The 20,689-nt window shown below is 38.3% G+C and overlaps 2 protein-coding genes across 5 annotated transcripts in view; one reads left to right on the forward strand and one right to left on the reverse strand.

Moving 5' to 3' along the window:
- Positions 1-20,689, reverse strand: part of LOC105922701 (C-type lectin domain family 10 member A) — a 512,726-nt gene that overhangs the window by 91,921 nt on the left and 400,116 nt on the right. The window lies entirely within an intron of this gene.
- Positions 1-20,689, forward strand: part of bbs9 (Bardet-Biedl syndrome 9) — a 200,519-nt gene that overhangs the window by 13,110 nt on the left and 166,720 nt on the right. For all 4 annotated transcript variants that reach the window (XM_036135401.1, XM_012854125.3, XM_012854127.3 and 1 more), the window contains exons 7-13: positions 4,007-4,091; positions 5,606-5,789; positions 8,357-8,486; positions 13,296-13,477; positions 14,186-14,262; positions 14,359-14,412; positions 16,223-16,325. In XM_036135401.1, the coding sequence (XP_035991294.1) occupies positions 4,007-4,091; positions 5,606-5,789; positions 8,357-8,486; positions 13,296-13,477; positions 14,186-14,262; positions 14,359-14,412; positions 16,223-16,325 (815 nt within the window). The remainder of the gene's footprint in view (positions 1-4,006; positions 4,092-5,605; positions 5,790-8,356; positions 8,487-13,295; positions 13,478-14,185; positions 14,263-14,358; positions 14,413-16,222; positions 16,326-20,689) is intronic.

Consider the following 20,689-nt stretch of genomic DNA (forward strand, 5'->3'; position numbering starts at 1 on the left):
TAAGCACATGGATGCTTTCCATTTCCTTTTGGCTATAAGGCAGATCTCTCAGAAGTCTTGTTGTGCATTAAGTCTGACTGTGGCTTTCTCCGACAGCTGTTTGTTATCTTTGGGTCCTCCACAATCAGAAAGCTCCTCCGACTGGATATCTCATTGGAAACACTGACTTCAGCACTGCATTCAGATAAAGAAACAGAGCCTGTGGAGTTTCATTATAAACGAACATCAACGTTTCTGTGATAACTTTGTCTTCTCAGTCCTTTTTGTCAGGCTTGCAGCTCACAATAATTAATTTAATTTCCATGGCTGATTTAGAGAAATATGTGAAAGGGCAAGCACAAGGCAGTCAAGTACACAGCTGAAGGTTGTTGGAGACTGATGGTGTTCCAGCTGAAACTCTAAACGCGTAGAGAACGACCATCAAAGGCTACGTTCACCCTGCAGGGGAATGAGACCCAAATCTGATCTTTTTGCCCATATGCAACGTATATCTGTCTTTTTCACGACAGTATGAAAAGCCCAATTCTTATCTTTTCACCCAAAAAATATCAAATCTGTGCCACCTCCATATGTGCTACTAATTCAGATACGTATTTATCCGTCTTTCACGTCACTCTCCTGTCTCTCACTCCACATCCACACACAGTAGTAGCAGCTAGTACTCTATAAAAGACCGTTGTTGATATCTTTTTTTTAAAAACAAAACTTTATTGAATATTTCTAAAAACAATCATATTCACCATTACTTCCACAAACAGTGCGCTGCTCTGTCACATCTCCCTTTGTTATCTGTCTTGAATCGTCAGGCATCAAGACCTGCAGTGTGAACGTAGCCAAAGTCAGCTGAAGATTTCTATTTAGCATTTACCGAGTAAGGACGAGAACCTCCCGGGTTACTGGTTTTCTGAGAGCAGTATCTTTAAGATCTAACCAACTGGTACCCTACGGAGGAAGTTAAAGGAGCTTTGTGATGAGATCAGTCCGCCTTTAATTCACCACAGTAGATGATGGCTGCTTGTATCACGCAAATTAAAAAAAATTCAGACCGATGTTGTAATTTTTGGTTCTAACCAGCATTGTTCCTCTGGTGTGCACCAGAATCGGCTGCTCTATATTACCAAGCTGTGCTGTGACACTTTTCTGCACATGAACAGAAACGTCACGCCACTCAAACTATGTTGTCCTAACGTTTATTTGGCCCCAAACGTTGCTTCAATAAACAATATGTAGCATTAGCTTGAAGCCATATTATGTGGTAGTTGGAAGGGAAGTTAAAACGCAGTCAGAAATATAGTCGGACGGCAGCAGTGAGTAACACTCTCCCCTGCAGTTGGCTCAGACACGAGGAAAAATGAGTCTGCTGCAGCTGTCAGGGTGAAGATACATTCAGAGAGCACACAGAAATAAAATTAGACAATAAATATTCTTACGTGGTAAGGTTTTTGCACTCAAGTAGCCTTTGTGGTTTCCTGTTGTACCCGTAGCTTTAACTTTTTAGTGATTACATCCTGCTTTAGGCTGAGCCTTTGCTTGAAGCTAAGTTTCTAATTGTCAAATAATCGTCAGGCAAAAATAATTTCTGACTGAACAATAGATTTTTGTTTCGCTGGGTGAGGAACAATCCTACCTATTTAATATTTTCACAAAACTTACCCACTTTTCCTGCATAGAGGGTTCAACACATAATTCTTCTTCTTTTTTCTTTTTTTTTATTGCAAATGGGTGTTTAGACATCCATTTCACAAATTCCCATTAAAAACTTACTTTTTGACATAAAAACATCTATTCTCTGATTACTGTGACATAATTCTGTGACATATTCAGACTCGAAAGGCTCTTTATGTTTTGTACAGGAAATGGTGATTCTTATCTGTTTATAGGTCATACTTTTTAGATTTGTGGGTTGTCTGGCTATAAAATATGATGATCATTGAATTTTCAAATATATAAGCCTTGGACCATTATTGTGTAAAGACTTGTTCAGAAATGTGTCATTAGAAAGCCCACAGGCCTTCAACAAATTTGATTACTTTGCTTAGATGATTATTTTTAGCGCGAGTAGAAAAAAAAGAAACCAATGACTGATGCTTCATTAAAATATGATTTACCTGTAATTCTATTTTAAAACATTTTAGTAGTAATAAGTAATCCTTATTTACACTTATTTACACTCTTTACTCAAGGCATGAAACCACAAATTAAACTCAATGCCACCAAATAAAAACAATAATAAAAAAAAAATTGCTTTAAAAGACTGATGAAAAAAATGGCACTTTTGTCAAATAAAGTTGAACTCGTTGAATTCTCGGCCATCAGATTTCAAGTAATGTTTTAGGCAAGATGTCAAAATGTTCTACCTTTCTGAACAGCATTTATTTGCTTTTTTTATATATATATTTAAGTCAAATTACCATTTAACAAAATCTTAATGGATAAAGCTGGGCAAACATTCTCCAAACCTAACACACAGATATGTGTAAAACGTGTGGTTATAAGGAATTCATGGTACTTGTTAGTGTTGTTTTGCAGAATATAATTCAATCAGTTACACAGGGCTATGCTTGCAGATTCATTGAACGTTTCTGTAAACACTTAAAACCCTTGACCCATTTTAGATGATTTTCTTCTCCAATAAATGGTCATGGAGTGATGAAAAGCTTTCTTTACTGGCAGTCATCCTTAAAGCTCATTAGTCTGCCTGCTGGCGTTTGCAGAAGCGAAGCGGATGTTGCTACTGTACGGATGAGTAGAAACTATAAATCATACGTTGTACTGCAAAAATTTAACATTAGGACAACTTCTTTTGTTACAACTGTGCTTTGAGGAATGGGGAGAAAGTTCTGTACACATCGCTCAATGTATTTTTTCCAAAATTCAATAATTTAAAAATATAATCATTAAAAAAAACTTATTTGATCCAGTTCAGCTAAAGAGAAATATATGATGATTAAGCACGATTCAGGTTTTCTTAGGTTCCTTATTTAAAGCCTTACCAAATATTTGGAGTGAATTTTTATATTTATGCTTTAAAATAGACTATAAAAGACTGAGAGCTTAGAAAAGTCCTGAAAGGTATGAAATATTGTAGTCAAAAATATGGAAGAACCCTCAATATTGCCTCGTATAATAATAATAATGATACTTATGAGGCTAGCACCAATTTTAACTTGCTAGCCATCGGCCTACGTACAAAAAAAAAACAAAAAAACACGCCAAAACCGTAGGGTGTTGAATTGGCCGCCTTTACGGATCAAGGCTGCTGTGATTTAAAATGGCTTTCAAACCCGTCTGTCTGGATTAATACCAGATTTATAGTCCAAAGATATTTTTCAGTGTAAGAAAACAGAGCGGGTAGGTCAGGAGTTATTTAGTGTTTGGTCTGTGGTTCGGAGTCGTACTGGGTTACGTTTGGAGCTCTGTTCATTCAGGTGTCTGTGAAGACAGATAGATTCCTGCTAAGCTGCTTCGTCTGCCAGCCTCTTACTGGAAGGTTTCTAACGCTACACATGCCAAAGTCAACTGACCACAGATCAGCTTGACCACCTCATTTTTTCCCAGGTGCATAACATTCACTGACTAAAACTGATAGGCTGCCATTTCCTGAGAAAGGCGGGTCATTACAACGTTGACAGAAACTGTAAATAAAGGAAAAGATGGTTATAGGTTTTGTAAAATCTTTTTAAAACTGTTTCATAACGTTTGACTTTAAACAATTTCAGCTCTGCTATTTAAGGTAGGCATTTTTTGGGGGAAAAATTATAAATTAATAAGAGTTGTCTACATTTTGGTCTGCTAGTCAGAACCTAAGAGAGAATCTCACTGCGTGACGCAAAAATCCGGCGGGAAAACATTAGCAAAGTTAAAAATAGGAACCAAAGCTATAGAACTGTCAGACAATCTATGCTGATTTGATTATAATATATTTATATTCAGAAGAGAGAAAAGTGTTTTGAATTGTCCTCAGATGCCGTGTCTTTAGTAGCTTTTTTTTTGTCATGACTTCCAGGTATGAGACTTTGGCTGTGGCTACAGACGCAGAGAGTCGACAGGATTCTGACTTTCTCCCTAAAACTGGGGGCAAGAGGCTGACGGTGAGTCCTAACCACAAATACAGAGAGACAGAAGTCCAAGATTAGCTTGGATGATTGTCAACAACACAACTCATTAAAACTCTGCACCCTATTTTTGCCTCTTTGCTTAAACAAAGCAAAGTAAAAGTCCTTACTGTAGTACCTGCATCAAAGCTCATCCAGGAGGAGTGAATCCTGCAAGACAGTGACTCTACGCAATCTGCTGGGTTTCCTTAGATGTAAAACTGTTGACCAACATCTATGATTTGATTGAATTTACTCCATAAAGTGCCCTGAGATCACATCTGTTCTAAAGTGGCACTAAATAAATAAACTGGTTTTATTTCCATTGGGTCGAAACTTAAATCACTTTTACTTGTTACTGAAAAGTGCGCACCGGATTATAAGGCGCACTAAATATTCTTCCCAAATGTGTAATATCACTCCTTCACGTCCACAGCTCTCTATCCGACTCTGTCTGGAGGACAGAGTAGTGGGACTACACAGCCCTGTTATTAACATAAGGCCAAAATAAACGTAACTTTTATTCTGAATTAACTTACTAGGTTTATTGTTGCTAGCGCGTACTCCAGGCTGACTTACATGAATGCACTTCTAGTTTAGACATTACAGTCAGGCAGTCTGGTAGACAGCTCAGGGGTCCCATGAGGTAGTGACACAGTGTACCGTAATGCTCCTAATATCCATTGAGCGGCTTCGTTGCTAACCAAAGTCGTACTTACACATTTTAACAGATTTTTAATCGCACTGTAGCACATAAATTGGTCAGTAAGCACAACACGTAGGATAACAATTTATAAGGCACACCATCAATTTTTGAGAAAATGTAAGGATTTTAAGTGCACCTTATAGTGTGAAAAATATGGTAAATAAACTTGCCTTGCCTTAAATTAATTTTTTTTGCATATGCACACACATTTGATATCTGAAAATAAAACATGAATACATGTGAATGTTGTTAGGAGTAAGAGTCTTTAGGTTAAAGATGTAAAGTAGAAGTCTTCTTATATCTTCTTTTCTTATATTTACGTTGAACCTGACATGTTTAGTAGACATATATCCTGGATGGTTTACTTCCACTATCACTGAGTTCAAACCCAACTTTTCTAATCTGCTATCCTGGTTTTTGATGCTCTTGAAGTTTTAATCAATATTTCTTGACTTTTTCTGAGGTAGATGCCAATTTTTAGCTGATTGTACCTCGTTGTCACCTAGGTTCTAACCACAAACATTTGATTAAAAGTTTATATGTGTTGCACAAGTATTTAAAATTATACTTTAATCATATACATCTTTGTGTGTGATGGAAGCATTTGGTCATCATCCTTATAATGGGAATATATAACAAAAATGATTTGAGTCTTCTGAGCTTTTTTGAAGGCTATTAAGATTTAAATTGCTCACAGTGTATGTTAAGGTTGAATTAAACTGGAAGACCATCATAACATTGTAACATTATATTAATACAGTGTAAATTTCAATGATGGGCTTTATTGCTGTGTGTTTGTTTGCAGCCTGACTGGACATTTGTCCTGGGAGAACAGGCTCTGGACATATCAGTACCCTCCTTCTCCCATTCCTCTTCCTCCATCCTTGTGCTGGGCGAGAGGAACCTCTTCTGTCTCCGTGATAACGGACAGATCCGCTTCATGAAGAAACTGGAATTTAACCCTAGCTGTTTTCTACCCTATGCCTCAGGTAAACTGGAGATAAATTATAGCTTTACTCTTCTTTCCGGGAGAATTTCACTGGCTTCTGCCTCACAAGATGCTTTTTAGGTCTTGATGTTTATTGACTTGTGTTTGGTGGATTTCCACATGGCTGCGATTCGTATTGTCATTGATAATTTGTTTAAAACATTTGTAACATGTGGTTATTTATTAACACTGTGACTCTTTGAGGTGCCACCAAATGTTCAGCGGCAAATCAAGCGGTCATAGCTTCTCTTTTCCGTGTTTTTTCCTCGTTGTTGTGTCGGGTGTGGAGTGCAGACAACAGTGGTCTGTTACAGATTTCCTTAATGCTTTCCTTGTGGCCTTCAGCCTCACAGCTGCCTCAGCTGGATAAAATCCCTTACCCTTATCGACAGCTCCCATCCATCTTTCTCTCTCTCTGTCTGTCTGTCTCTTTCTTTTGTCATTTAATTGTTTTGGCTTCAGCTCCAATGCGAAATGTCATCGCCTCCATGATAAATAACCATGACTTCTAAGAGAAGGAATGTGATAAACAGATGACAGATCTGTTCGAAAAACAAGCATTATTATTTGATTATTAATATAAAATTATGTTAGTCATACGGAATGGCCTTCAGGTTTGATTTAAACCAAACCACATTGGGGGAATTTTGAAGTGATGTGTTTGACAAACTTCGACACCATCAAAATTTGTTTTGGAAGAATGGGTGGAGTTCCAGAGGGTTTAGCTTTAATTTATCACTAAACAGTTTATGTGCTTGCAAACGTAAAAATCACTCAAGAGCCAGTGGTCATGCCAAAGAAAGTAGTGAGCTCATACTTTTATCATTTAAGGAAAATTATTATTATTGCACAGAACAATTTTACCTTTTCCCTTGCTGCAGCTGAACATTGTGGTTTAATGGGTTGTGCATGCGAATCGCTCTTCCTCGTCCTTCCCTTACATCTTTCCTGTGCTTTACACTCCTTGGGGGGAAAAGCAAGAGAAAGGTTTGAAAAGAGATGAAACAGACTGAATGTCAAAGAGTAAAGCAATTATAAAAAAAAGTGTCAGAAGAAGATTTGCTCAGAAACATGTGGTGAGTATAAACAGGTGAGAAAATGAAAGAGGAAGGGAGATTATATATATATATATATATATATATATATATATATATATATATATATATATATATATATATATATATATATATATATATATATATATATATATATATATATATGACACCGGTGATCGGGCGTTCTCAGTCGCTGAGCCCTGGAACAAATGCCGCCGGACATTCGTACCACTACTGAATTTTTAAGGCCAGGCTTAAAAACCTCTTTATTCAGGCTTTTAACATTCAGAAGCACAGTGTCATATTTTTTATGTTATTTTATGCTTGCTTGTTTATGCTTTTATGGTTTTAATTTTTTCTATTATGCACAGCAGTTTGGTAACCTCATGTGTTGTAAAGAGCTTTATAAATAAAAGTTGATTGATTGATTGAACGGACACCTTTCTCACTCATGGTGTTACAGTTTTTATTGCATGCATTAACAGCAGAAAAGCTGAATCTCTTCTTAAAATAGTCAACTTAACACCTGGACAAACAACATGATGACTTCTGTCCCATTTCTCCACAAACACAGACTGACAGGCAGCTATGATAATCTCCTACATTACCATAAACACTTGAGGCCACGCTCACATATTTTGACTTTCTTTCCCTATTTTCCAGTTTTATTCGATATATTCAGTGGCAGATGAAATTGACAAACATGGAGTAAAGGCATCGGGTTAAAAATCATGACATATAACACGGTAGATTGGTATTCTTCCTATAATTAGAGAGTCATTTTAAGGAGTGTGCTGAGATATAAGGTGTGTTTGCTTTGATGTGGCATCAACATGCACTCTATCATTTTGACCCCTGCACTGTAATACCACTGCTGACCACCGTTACTATATTATACCTTCTGTGAGCTTTGTTTTGCGTGTGGCCGTCACCTCAGATCTCACTAGGTGGTAACTGCGCCACTGGTGGTTTGACTGGACGGCGCGAGTTGATACATAAGCAGTGTTTATATTTCATGTTTCGAGCCTCGGTTCACAGGAGAAAGTGCCTAAGCTTTATTTACAGTACACTTATAGGAGCAGACCTTGTCTAAATGACAGATCTTGACGACAGCATCCCTTATTCAAACCAGATGTGCAGAAGTGCGAGCTGCACTCATCCTAAAGGGCAGTGCCACCCCACCGCAGGAATTTGTTATTCCTGCCCATGGCTGTTAGATTTGTGAATATGCGCCACTGTTTTGTGTAAATAAGAACGAGAGACAAAAACCTCAAATTTGTGCTGCTGTGACACTGATGCTGACTCTCTACCCACAGGACACCAACGTGAACGAATGCAGCAGAGAGATGTTTTTTTTTTAATTGCAGAAAAACACGTACTTATTTGAGTTGAGAATTAACTTTTATCTTTCTTATTGCCGCATAAACTTTATGCCTCCCTCATGACAACGTTGACTAAAATGTTTAAACTGTGAGTGTTTGCTGTCTAATCTCCTTTTTCTGTTATTATTTAGTGAAAGATGGCACCACAAACCTGCTCCTTGGTAACCACAACAACATGCTGCTGGTTTACCAGGACGTCACTCTGAAGTGGGCGGCCCAGCTCCCCTTCGTGCCTGTGGCTCTTCGTGTTGCCAACTTCCCGTGAGTATATGCTCCAGTCAAACTAGACATTTGGAGCTGACGTATGCAGAAATCCTCCATGTAGAGCATCCTATATGCTAGACAGTACTGTCAATAACAGCCCTCCATAATTATTGGCACCACTGATATAGATGGTACAAATACCTGCAATAAATTCAACTTTTATTGCAGTAGAATTGTCTCACACTAAAGAATTTGGAAACTTTTTTCTTTTGTCATTTGCAGAATAAAAAAAAAAAATCTTAAAAATTACGATTTTTAACAAAATCACAATATGCACAGTTATTAGCAGCATGATCACTTTCAATATAATGAATGAATTATAATGAAAGTCCTGAATTATATTTAGATTTTATGTTTACTTATTTATTTTAATGTTTAGGTGTTTTGAAGCACCGTTACACAGAGACCCACTTCTCTTAGCCACTGTTCAAAATGAGAGAGATGGGAGAACAAGTCATCCAATAAAGCGACTGAGGCTACGTTCACACTGCAGGGAAATACGACCCAGATCCGATCTTTTTGCTTATATGTGACCTACATCCGTCTTTTGTCATGGCAGGGTGAACGGCCCAATTCCCATCTTTTCCCCCCAAAAATATATTTTTTTTGCCACCTTCATATGTGGTACTAATTCGGATATATATTGGATATTTTTCAAAGCGTCCCCAATATCAGACCTGAACAGTCATGTTGCATTTTATCCGTCTTTTACGTCACTCTCCTGTCTCTCACTACACATCCACACACAGTAGCAGCTAGCGCTACTTAATAGCTTTGCTCTTTTTCCCTTATCTTATTTAGTCTCACTCTGATGTGGTCTTAATATTGTCCGCTCCCATTGCTCAACAGCTTTCTAATAATAACAAGGAGAGACAGCGGCTGGTAACCATGTTTTTATTTTATTTTATTGAGATTTTTAATGTCTTTTTTTTTTTTTTTTTTTTTTTAAACTTTGCATTCAACGTTATTTCTGTAAACAGCGCACTGCTGTTTGACGTCTCCTTCTTTTATCTGCGCATGCTGGTCGCTTTACGGTCTTGAACCGTATAGACAGAAGTCTGATGGCGGTCGCATTTAATTATAGTGTGAGCCGCCACCAAATAAATAAATAAAAATCTCATTTCAGCCAAAAATCTGAACTGATCATCCATACCTGCAGTGTGAATGTAGCCTATGTGTTTATTTAATGAATCTGGAAATGGGTAAAGAAAACAGCTACTTGTCTAAACATTTCTACATATGCTGTCAAATCAATTAAAAAAAGAAAGTTGCTCACACTTTTAGTTAGAAGGCGATGCCCATTTTTCACCTTCTCTAAAAGTAGCTCAAACACGATCATATATATTTCTTTAATGTTTGTTAAAAAAAAAGTTGCCGAAATTGTTTTTTTCACAAATGCTATTCTTACAGCACTTTAAACACAGATAAAATTTGAAGTTCTATCAAACATGGCGAACATTTGGCTAAATTGTGCCAAAATGTGCTGCACCTGGCGCATTGGCTCACTAAAACCTTTCTGCAGTTATTGTAAAGATTGTGATAAAATCAATCTGAGGTGTCTCCTAGGTTTTCTAAATGACTTTCATAGTGTTATTTACTGGTCATTTAGAAAATAAAAACTGTATGCAAGGCTCAGCATTTTTTCTTTTTTTCTTTGTTTAATCACAATAAATCAGACATACTGTAGTAGCAGTTGTGACAGTGGTTCCACAGGAAGAACATTATTGTCCTACCTTTATACTGGTACCAAAAGGTTGCATTAAGATCTGATAATTGTGCAGCTATTCTCGATTTATTCTTGGAAATTGCTTCTGAAAGGCTTAACAGGCTAAATGAGGACCTACTTTTTCTTGCCACTACATGTAATGAGGAAGATTTAAAGGGAGGTAACGAAATAAAAATAACTAAGTTTTGTTTGGATAACTGACTAAAAAGTGGAATCTAAGGTTTGCTAAGTGGTAATAATAGCAGAGGACCCTACAAAGTTTACACATTTGCTGAATACAGGTGTAAATATTCACATGAGCACTAATGAACCTGGAGCAGGTACGCCGACGCAGTTATCGGCTTGTAAAATCCAGTCAGACGTTTTGCAGGAAATAACCCGGCAATGCGTTCCAGCTGGCCAATCAGAGCGTCGTGAGGAGGGGCCAGTTGAGGCCAATCCTTTGTCTTTTTTCCAAACAACTACAATCAAAGTGCAATTTGATACAATTACAACGCAGAGCACAAACAGAGTTGAAAAATGATGTGGTCTCCGATCCTGTGTTTGCACATGTGTGGTTTAGATGTAGGAGATAGTGTGTGTCTGGGTAGCTGTTTGGTTTAGTTTGAGGCTGTGTTGTTTTTAAGCTTTTGATAGTCATCGGGTCGTCCAGTGTGTCTGTGGGACACCGAGGAGTGTGGGAGAGTTACACAAATACACAGCAAACCACGCAAAAAACAGACGCGAACGTCTGTAGATTTACTGCAGTGTTCCAGCATTTCGTCTTGCTTCAGGGAACCACTGGGTTTCACGATCAGACGCATTTCTTTTGCTTTTTAAGCTGCCCACAGACGTTTTTACGCGTCTAAGCGCAGACCTAACAAGTCAGAAAATGTCCTGTGGGAAAATAACATCTTGGCACGGCCCTTCGTTTCTTTGTTCTGCTCTTCATTCATTGTTTTCTAGAGATGCAACACGGATTTCCAGTTTTCATCAAGGTTGATGCAGGTTGATCAGATTCTCGTTGCCCAAATGCTACCAGGAGAAAAACTAAAACAATCTGCTGCTGACCTCTTGGTGCACGTCTGTAGGAGGTCTAGAGGAGTCTACGCCCCAGTGGGTCAGGACTGTTCTGGAAAAGGAGAACAGACTCATTATTAGACAAATGGGCATATTGTTTGCGAAAGTATTCACCCCCCTTGGTATCTTTCATGTTTTGTTGCCTCACAACCTGGAATTAAAATGGATTGCTTGAGATTTTTTACATTATTTCATCTATAGAACACAACTACAACTTCTAAAATGTAATATTTGAGCATTTTTCTCATGGATAAACCTCACAGACATAAGCGCACTCTCACAAACACCTACAGGTGTTTGGATCCAGGTACTTACAGACTCACTTCTATACAGAAAACCCTTATTATTATCTTCAGCTGTCGCTTTATACATGTCGCATTAATTAATACTGTATGTTCTTCAGTGATGGTGTCAAGGCGTTACTTGATTGTATCTGTAATACTTATATTATCAGCTGGTTTTGTTGTTCTTTTTACACCCCTCTTTGCAGATAAAGAAGCAGACTGAGAATGTGTCGTTCTCTCCCTTTTCTCTCCTCTTTCACCTTTTCTCCTTTTTTTTCTTCTCTTCTACCTTCTTGTTTCAGTGTCCATATAACATGAAATATTCCCTCCATTAATTATAATGAGTAAAAAAAAAATCTATATTTTTTATTATGACACAAACAAATAGGACAGAAAACAGAAATTGGCTGCATTAACTATTCACCCTCCCTAGAGTCGTTTTTATAAAATGTCTCCCTAAACCACGCAGGTGTTGCTTTAGCAGTGTGCTTCTGGTCATTTTTACTCAAATCACAAGTTCTGCTCCAGAATATCTCAGTATTTTGCCTCTGTGTGTGACACAGAGGCAAACCAGAACTTGCACCAGAACTTTCTAGGGGCTTCATAGTAAAGGGGGGTGACCACATATGAACATGCCAATTAAAATATTTTATTTCATATATATTTTTCTCATGTCACTTTACCAACTTAAGACTATTGTGAAACAGGATATAAAAAATGTTTAAATTACAGGTTGGTATGTAACAAAATAGGTACAAAGCCAGGGGGGAGGGGGTTTGAATACTTTTGCAAAGCACTAGAGCTCATAATAATAATAATAATAATAATAATAATAATAATATAAGTACGAAGTTCTGTCAAACAAAGTAGAGGACCTTTAAAGTAGGGAGCATGTTACGTTTTTTTTTTTAACACAGGCCCGTTTTGATTATGAGATCCAGATTAATGCTGAGACAGCTTGATTTTCAGATCATGGTACCGATTCTGCATGTCTGGTTTGCTGTTTGAAAGCAAACAGCGGCTTGGCAACACGCCACCACTCAATGTGAGGCTTCAGCATAATGAGGGCGACTTCCTTACAGCGTAATCTGTGACAATTCCCATAAACTTTTCCGTATGAAAACTGCTCTGTGCACTAATGGCCTCTGTTCTGGCAGTTGTCTTCTTCTCCTGTTCATCTTTCGCTTTATTTATGATTCACTGTTAATGTCACATAGGTTGCAAAGCCAATATTTTGTGAGAAATTGGTATATTTCTCTTATTTTAGTTAAGATGACAGTTGAGTATTTATAGAGATGCGTGTTTCTGCAAAGGTTTGTCCAGCCTCTGTAAATGTCAAATAATCAGTGTGTGCACGTGTGGGAGTGGGTTTCTTCCCGCTGCAGTTAAGCTGAAAGTTTTATGCCCCCTCAGACACCCTCCTGGACAGGTGTGGAGCCGACTGTCTCATGTGTGCATTTATGCGAGGATGAATGTGTTCCTGGTCTCACTGAACTGGAACCGAAATCACGCAAACACATCTGCAACAAGTTACCACGCAGTTAAAACATTATTGCATCACTCAGCATTTCTTCACGCTCTCCATCTTATTTTCTATTTCCGCATTGGAAGCCGGTGCTGAGCTTCGCCTTCTGTTCCCCTTAAGGAATAGTGCTGAACTACAAAGAAAATGTCGAGCACAGGTTCCTAGCAGATGGCCGCTGTTCCACAGTTAACCCTCTCTTCTTCTTTCCTCAGGGAGCTGAAGGGAGTTGTGGTGAGTCTGAGCTCAGACGGCCATCTTTTGAGCTCTTACATGGGCACGGACCCCTCCTTTTTCTCAACTCCTAAAGTAGATGCCAGAGAGGCTGATTATGAGCAGGTTGATGCTGAGATGAAGAAACTGCAGAAGTTCATCAGAGAGGCCACAAGATCCCAAGGTGAGGGGGTGTTAGAAGAAGAGCTCCGTAATGCTCTGAGTCTAAAGATGATCTCCTGACAAAACCAAGCTCCACATTTCATGATTCTAAGAAACTAAGTCTAATGTAGAATAACTGGAAGCCAGGAGTTTTCACTTATTTTTCTCCTCTCTTAACTGTTATGAAATTACTTTTATCAGAAGTTGTATTTGCTAATATTACTATGTGGTTTAAACCAGTCATTTTCAAACTTCTAAATATCAGCGTTCTGAAAAAATAGTTTGTTCAATCCCTGGTACCACAGTGGTTAGACTTTTTTTTTAGACAGTTTCTTTTGTTATGTCGTAAAAACAAAGGAGTCTGAGAACACACACACACACACACACACACACACACACACACACACACACACACACACACACACACACATATATAAAAAATGTATGTATGAAAAAGAGAAGCAAAATACTGAGGAAATGTTTCAACTTTTCTGAATTTGAAGAAAGTAAAATCTCAAAGTAATCTCTCTTTATTCTGGCATTCAGCAATTAGAAATAATTTTGTCTATCCTAATTGACCAGCTGAGAAAAAAGGTTGTGTGTATTTGTATGCAGTGTATGCAAATATCTGCTTTTAGCAGGAAGTACCAATGTTTTCTGACAAATTTGTGCCTGTATGGCAAACATATGATCATTTATTAGCTTAATAACATTAATGCGTTTTTTTTAGACATACTTCCCAGTCCTGATGCTGTGGAGGAGCTGTCTGTGAAGGCTACTGTGTCTTCCTGCCTGGACACACCCTCGGTAAACAAACAAGCTCACGGTTTTTATGCTCAGATGAACAGAGGTGTAAACATAAAGACGTGCAGAATCTTCAATCCATGCATTCTTTCTCTGCAGCAAGCCCTAATCCAAGATATGGATGGTCTGCCTGTACCCTCAGTGACTGTACAGGTAATTATTTTATTATTTTCTTTGTCTGCTGTCCTATGTATTAAAGAGGAAAGCAAAATTTAATATTATTGTATAACAACTGATCCACCAGATTGTAGGACCATCGATTGCAGCAATACTTGACTTTATTAGCATCTCACATGGTCTTTTTTGAACTATTGCTTTAGTTCTTTGAAGTTTGTGCCTATTAGTCCCCTCACACATCTATGATGGTCCCATTACCGTTTTTCAACTGGGTTGAAATCTGGAGTTTGACTAGGCCACTACAACAATGTGATGCTTTTCTCTTTCAGCTTTTCTGCTGTAGATTTGCTGCTGTTTTTGGGATATCTCCATTTCGGCCAAGCCTTGTTCGTCTGACACATGATCTCATATTTACCTCTAATTTATTTTAATTTACTGTAAAGAAGAGTTCATGGAGGACTCACTAGCTATTAAAGGTGCAGACCAAACTAAAATCCTTAGCCATCCACCTCTGTGCTTGACAGTTGGTGTGAAATTATGGTGCTGATTGTTTATTTGGTTTTCTGCATGCATGCTGCTGTCCATCATAGCCAGAAATATTAGGATGCTGTTAACGAAGTCTTGGGTTTTAATCAGACGCAACTTTGCAACCTAACCTCTGGTACCCAGTTGTTTTCTAAACATAGAGGGTTTTGGCTTCAACTCTTCTAGGCATGATATTGTTCATCAATCTTTTCTTTACATCAGAGCAATAATGAGTTTAAATATTTTACAGGTGAGGCTTGTTAAGTCTGAGATGTAGCTGCTGTGTTTTTCTGCATATGTGTAGGAAGGCACCATGTTAGGAAAATATGCAACATGTGATAATATTGGTGAATGTCCTAATAATAAAAGGACTTTAGATTAATAAATACTTAAACAGTGTTAATGTATTTTTGCTTTGGGTTCATAGTAAAAGTAGACCCCATATATAGAGTAGTTTTTGTTTTTATTAATTGTTTCCATCTCAGCAGCATGGTTTTTATGAATGAAGGTTGCATCTGGCCTCAGCTGCTCTTTTAGCAAAGAAACTACTTGGTTGTATTCCCATAATTATTTACTTAAACAAAAAAAGTCAGACATCTGATGTCTTTGCTCTTGGGTGTTTGATTTATTTTTATCAATTAATTTATTCTCATACTTTTTAGGCATGGTTCCATTTAGTGAATCTAACCTATGCATCAACTTTGGTCTGGTCAGGTCTGGAGAGCTTCATTAATCAATTTGTTTACAATCATCCAGTCGATGAACAGTCCAGGAAGGCACAGACAAATTCTACTTCTATTCTACTGGCATGCAATAATTATAAATATAAAGCGCCAGCAACAGTTAAAACCAGGCCTGCAGCATTGTGCTATACAAAATCCATATTTATTATGAAATAAATACAGTTAAGAAGAAGCTGCAGAGTTATTTGTGACCAGGATTTAAAATCCTGGTCACAGGATTGTGACCAGGATTTCCAATCGCAGCTGGTTTCCAATCGCAGCTGAGATAAACATTTTAAAAATAATTTGTTTTTGTCAGACAATAAGATACGTTGATGTTTAAGATAGGGGGAGTGGTGTCATAGTGGTTAGAGCCGAGCCCATGTGTCTACGTAAAGCTGCAGGTTTTACCCAGAATGCTCTCTGAGGGATGGGCTAAATGCAGAGGAATGTACAAAAAAAAAAAAAAAAAAACTTTCAGTGACAAATTAAGATGGTTATTATTGTTCTACGACCAACCTGAAGGTATCAGAATAAGGAATGAAGATGAACCAGGTCTTTTCTTTTAGGTTGACCCTTTGTTATTGTCTTCTCTGCAGGTGAAACTTAAGGCCAGCTCTGTTCTGCTGTCGGCTAGGCTGTCCGTCTGTGTCCAGCCTCCTTTGGCAGTCTCTCAAGACCAGTTTGTTTTGGAGTCAATGGGTTAGTCCGCTGCTCTTCTTATTGGTGTGTGTGTGTGAGAGAGAGAGAGATTTATGGTTATGTCTTTGTTTAGGTCCCTTGTTCAAACAGACTTATGATGAATGATGCATCTTTTAAGTATTTTGAGTAATATCCAGTGTCTTTGCTCTGCCTGTCTTATTTCGTCTGATTTAACCAAGTTTAAGGAAATTATAAATAATGTGTGACTATTGCAAAGAAGAAACTTTTACCAAATTTAACCAGGGCTGGACTTTAACTCAATAACAATATATATCGATCAATAGATGTGTGGTGCAATAGAAAAAAAGTAGGTTAAGACTAGTCGTTATATCCTCCAAAGCGATCACAAACGCAGACCCAGGAAGGCTCTGCCCCCTTCAAAGAGTTTAGAGAACATCCGTTCTTTTGCTTTTTTGAAAGTTTTAGTAAAAATTTGTTGAGTTTGAACTCTGTGTTTGTTATCTAAAAACAGGTCATCAAGCAACAGCATAAAATGGCCAGGGCTGCATTTGAAATATATGTTTTGAATTTTTTTTATAGTTTTTGATATCGACTAATACAATTTCTATTTTATCAATGTTTTTGTTCTATATCGTCCAGACCAAGATTTATCATAATTTGCCATAAAACCAAAAGAAATATCAACTGTAGTTTAGTATTTCTTGTCAATCTTGCTTGTGGACTTCTTTGAAATGGTGAAGTTTAACACTGTTAAGGGTTTAAGGCCCCATCTAAGGGGGTACTATGGCCTTTTCAAGGGGAATAATGCACAGCTTTATGCACCTGGTTTTCTGTGAGATCTTTCTTCATCTGCCATCAATCACTTTTCCTCTTCCTGAGGTTCTGTTAGGCTCTGATTCACATGATGTGTGTGTCGAACATCTCGTCCTACTTTCACGGTCTGCTCCACAGAAACCAGCCTGTGTGAGTGAGAGGAGCGTGCTAACTTTTAGTTGTCTGGCTTTTATCAGTCTTTACACCGTGTCGTCTACTGCTGGTCTCTTCCAGACGGAGCTAACGTCGAGCTGAATCACCCAGACAATAATATGCACTCAGCCTTTTAACCCTAAACACCAGTTCTCTGCCAGCTCATTAAAACAACATTAGTGATTGGAGTCAGCTTTGACTTTGTCTCATCGCCATGGTGTTTGCTGATTTTCTTACTTATTCATTGCAAAAAGGGAGTTAAAAGTAAGTAAAATCTTAAATTTGAGTTCGATTTGAGCAGCTAAATAGGATTATCTTCCAATGGAATAAGATTTTTGCACTTAAAATAGGAAATACTCATCTCTATTATCTTATAGTCTGCAGTATATCGAATTATCTTATTTTAGGGGTCCAAATACTCATTCCATTGGCAAATAATCTTATTTACCTGCTCAAATCAAGGACAAATGCACTCATTTCTAGAAAATATTACTTACAATAAGTCCCCTTTTTGCAGTGTTGTTGGCGTGTGTAATTGTAGAAGCTGATATTTACTAGTAATGTTGTAGGAAAAACAAAACAGAACTGCTATCCTCTTCTTTTCTAGGATTTATTTGTAAATGTGAATTTATACATTTGCAACTACAAGCATATTAGGTTATTCTTTCCGAATTATGATCGTTTAGAAGTGTTTTTTATTTTATACCACTGAGGTATTTAAATATATTCGTCATTCACTGATAGTAGCTTCATAAAATGCACAGATGTTGTGATTTTTGGCTTTAATGTTGTTGGTTTCTTTGTAGCTGGTGGTGTTTCTATTGTACACTGAAGACCAATATACACATTTTAAAGACATTGCAAAGGACTTTACTAGCAAATTCAACATATTATTGCAAACAGTTACTATTTACAGTGTTAACCTTTTTCAGAACTATTATTCTCTGCTCGGCCATTCCAGACATCAATTTCTGACTTGGTGACTCACTGTAGCTTGGAGTTGATCAGTTTTTCTGCTCCTGCTAATGTGATTGTTTAGAATTCACTGCAGGTTCTCAATGAGGTAAAGTTCTGGAAAGTTTTCTGCCCCACACTTTGCAAATTTTATTTTAGCTTTCTGACTTTGGAGCCCCTTTCCTTTCACTTTTGCCCTGTGACGTGGTGCTCCATCATGACGTACAACACACCGATTTTATCCACACAGAACCTGGATCGTTAGAAGAGGTTGCACTTGGAGGTTATTTCAATCTCAGTCTTTATTCAGTGGCCTGTTTTTGCCAGAACTGTGAGTAAGCCCAGTCCTTTGCAAGAGACACACACCCCACACATGGATTGCATCATAATTCTTTACTGTTATAGGAAGCCATTTGCGTCAGAAACGAGAGAAACCAATCATAAACAGAGGAGGAAGCTTCAGATTCGAGCTTTCATAAACGTAAAGTTCAGCATTAAGGTTGATGCCCACCCAGGTTCAACCTATTTCACATCTTCATGCATGTGACCGTGGCTGCGTCCACATGAAGCCGAATACTGCATCCGCGCAGAAAAGTTTGAGCACAAAGATGAAACCGGATGAAGCCTGAGGAGCCAAAATAGGCGCGGCTGGACTCTGATTACGTGAGGATTGCGTCATCGTGCGATAGTAGTGCACTTTTAGACTTTAAATAATGAACCAGTGAAGTGGTTATTTGGCCAGTACTACCCATGTCTCGCGTGTCTGCTCTTTAGCTAATGTCTTTATTAAAGCGATGAGTGGTATCATATTAAATGGTGTGATTTTCTAACCTGACGCCGCCAGATAGATTTGCTTCGCATATCCATCTGGAAACCTTCCGTTGAAGTAATTTTGGGAAGGGGCGAAAATACTGGTTAGCTGATTGGCCTATGTTGGTGATAGACAGGCCAAATAAACCAATCAGATCAACGAAGCATATGACGTACTCGTCAACATGCTTCGTCGTCGCTCGTAACAGAGCGACGACGAAAACACAACCACAAGCCAAGCTACTCTTGCTGCTGCAGGTAAAGGCTCGTTAGCTCAGCAAAGAAATACTCTGTAATTCCGATAAAACTTGCTCGATAGCCACGCTAACGCTAGTTTCATCAGCTGAAGCCGCCATGTTCTTTAGACTGAACTGTCGCGCTTCTCGTTGCGTCACACCTCAACCCGCCTCAAAGCCAACGCTGATTGGACGTTCATTTGGTGAACTGCTCCAAATTTTCTTTAATGGAGAGTAGCCAGACTGATCTGCAAGTGAAACCTTGAAAGCTCGCGAGATCAGGATGGTCTCACGAGGCTAGTGATTTTCCACCTCCAAGACAAAACGTCTCGTCATCCATGGTGTCAAGTATCAAGTGAGATCCACAGGTAATGACGTATTGATGTTTCACAATAAAATGCAGTCCAAACTTCACACATGTAATCTTTTATTTTCAAACGAGACAGGATCTTGTTTGCTTTTCATTAACTGACTTCCTGCCTGAATGATCCACACTGCTTGAGATTGAAGTCGGCACGGTCAGCTTCAAAAATACAACAGCCGCGTATTTTAGAGAAGCGGCGAGCGCTAGCGCTTCTGGGATGCTTCAGCATTCGGTGGGACCTCGGGGTAATAACTATGCCACACCAGTGAGCGGTGTGGTAATGCTTTCGTAGAGGTAAAGAAGGAAGGAAAAGGAAGAAGAGCTGGGAGTAAATACCAAACACAGGAGAGAGAAAAGAGGCCTTTGTGTGGATCAACCACAAGGCGAGGAGCAAAATGTGTTTGTTTGAAATCCACAATAAACTGAATAGTGTCTGAAACACAACTGCAACGCTAAAGTCCGTAGTTGTTTGTGTTAGTGCATGTGTGTTGGGTGAGAGGTGAGGTCTACGGTCCATTCTGGGTGCCGGTTTCAAATGTAGTTGGCTGCTTTGTCTGGATGGGAACTCCTATCCAACAAAGAAGTTAGTTAGATACACCTAAACCTGACGTTGTGTGGACGGGTCCAAGACATCTTTTGGTGAACCAGGCTAATAAGCTCCCTAACGAGGCTTAACGAGTCCCATTGTTAAGGCGAGCCTAACCTGCATGTGAAGTCAGGTTGCATAACAACACATTCACGCAGCTATGAAGATGAGAACCTCTCCTGCTCTTGCTCTGAACTGAAAAAGACCTTCAGATGAAGAGCAAAACGTTTTCAACTGCGGAACTAAAGACCAGTTGTTTTATTTTTATTTATTTTTTACCTTTTTTTGGATTTGCCATGTCCTGCATGGTTGAGAATCTTTACCAGCATTGTTCACCGTTTCCACCTCATAGAAACTCCTTCAATTGCTTAACTTTTCTTCTCCAGGCAAATTATTTTCCAGACCTCCAAAACAGTCAAAAGATAGAAGAAAATTACTTGGTGTGACTCTTCTGCAGTTAAAACTCAGACTTTCTGCAGAACTTCTT

Source organism: Fundulus heteroclitus, chromosome 3, assembly GCF_011125445.2.
Source record: "Fundulus heteroclitus isolate FHET01 chromosome 3, MU-UCD_Fhet_4.1, whole genome shotgun sequence".
NCBI lineage: Eukaryota > Metazoa > Chordata > Actinopteri > Cyprinodontiformes > Fundulidae > Fundulus > Fundulus heteroclitus.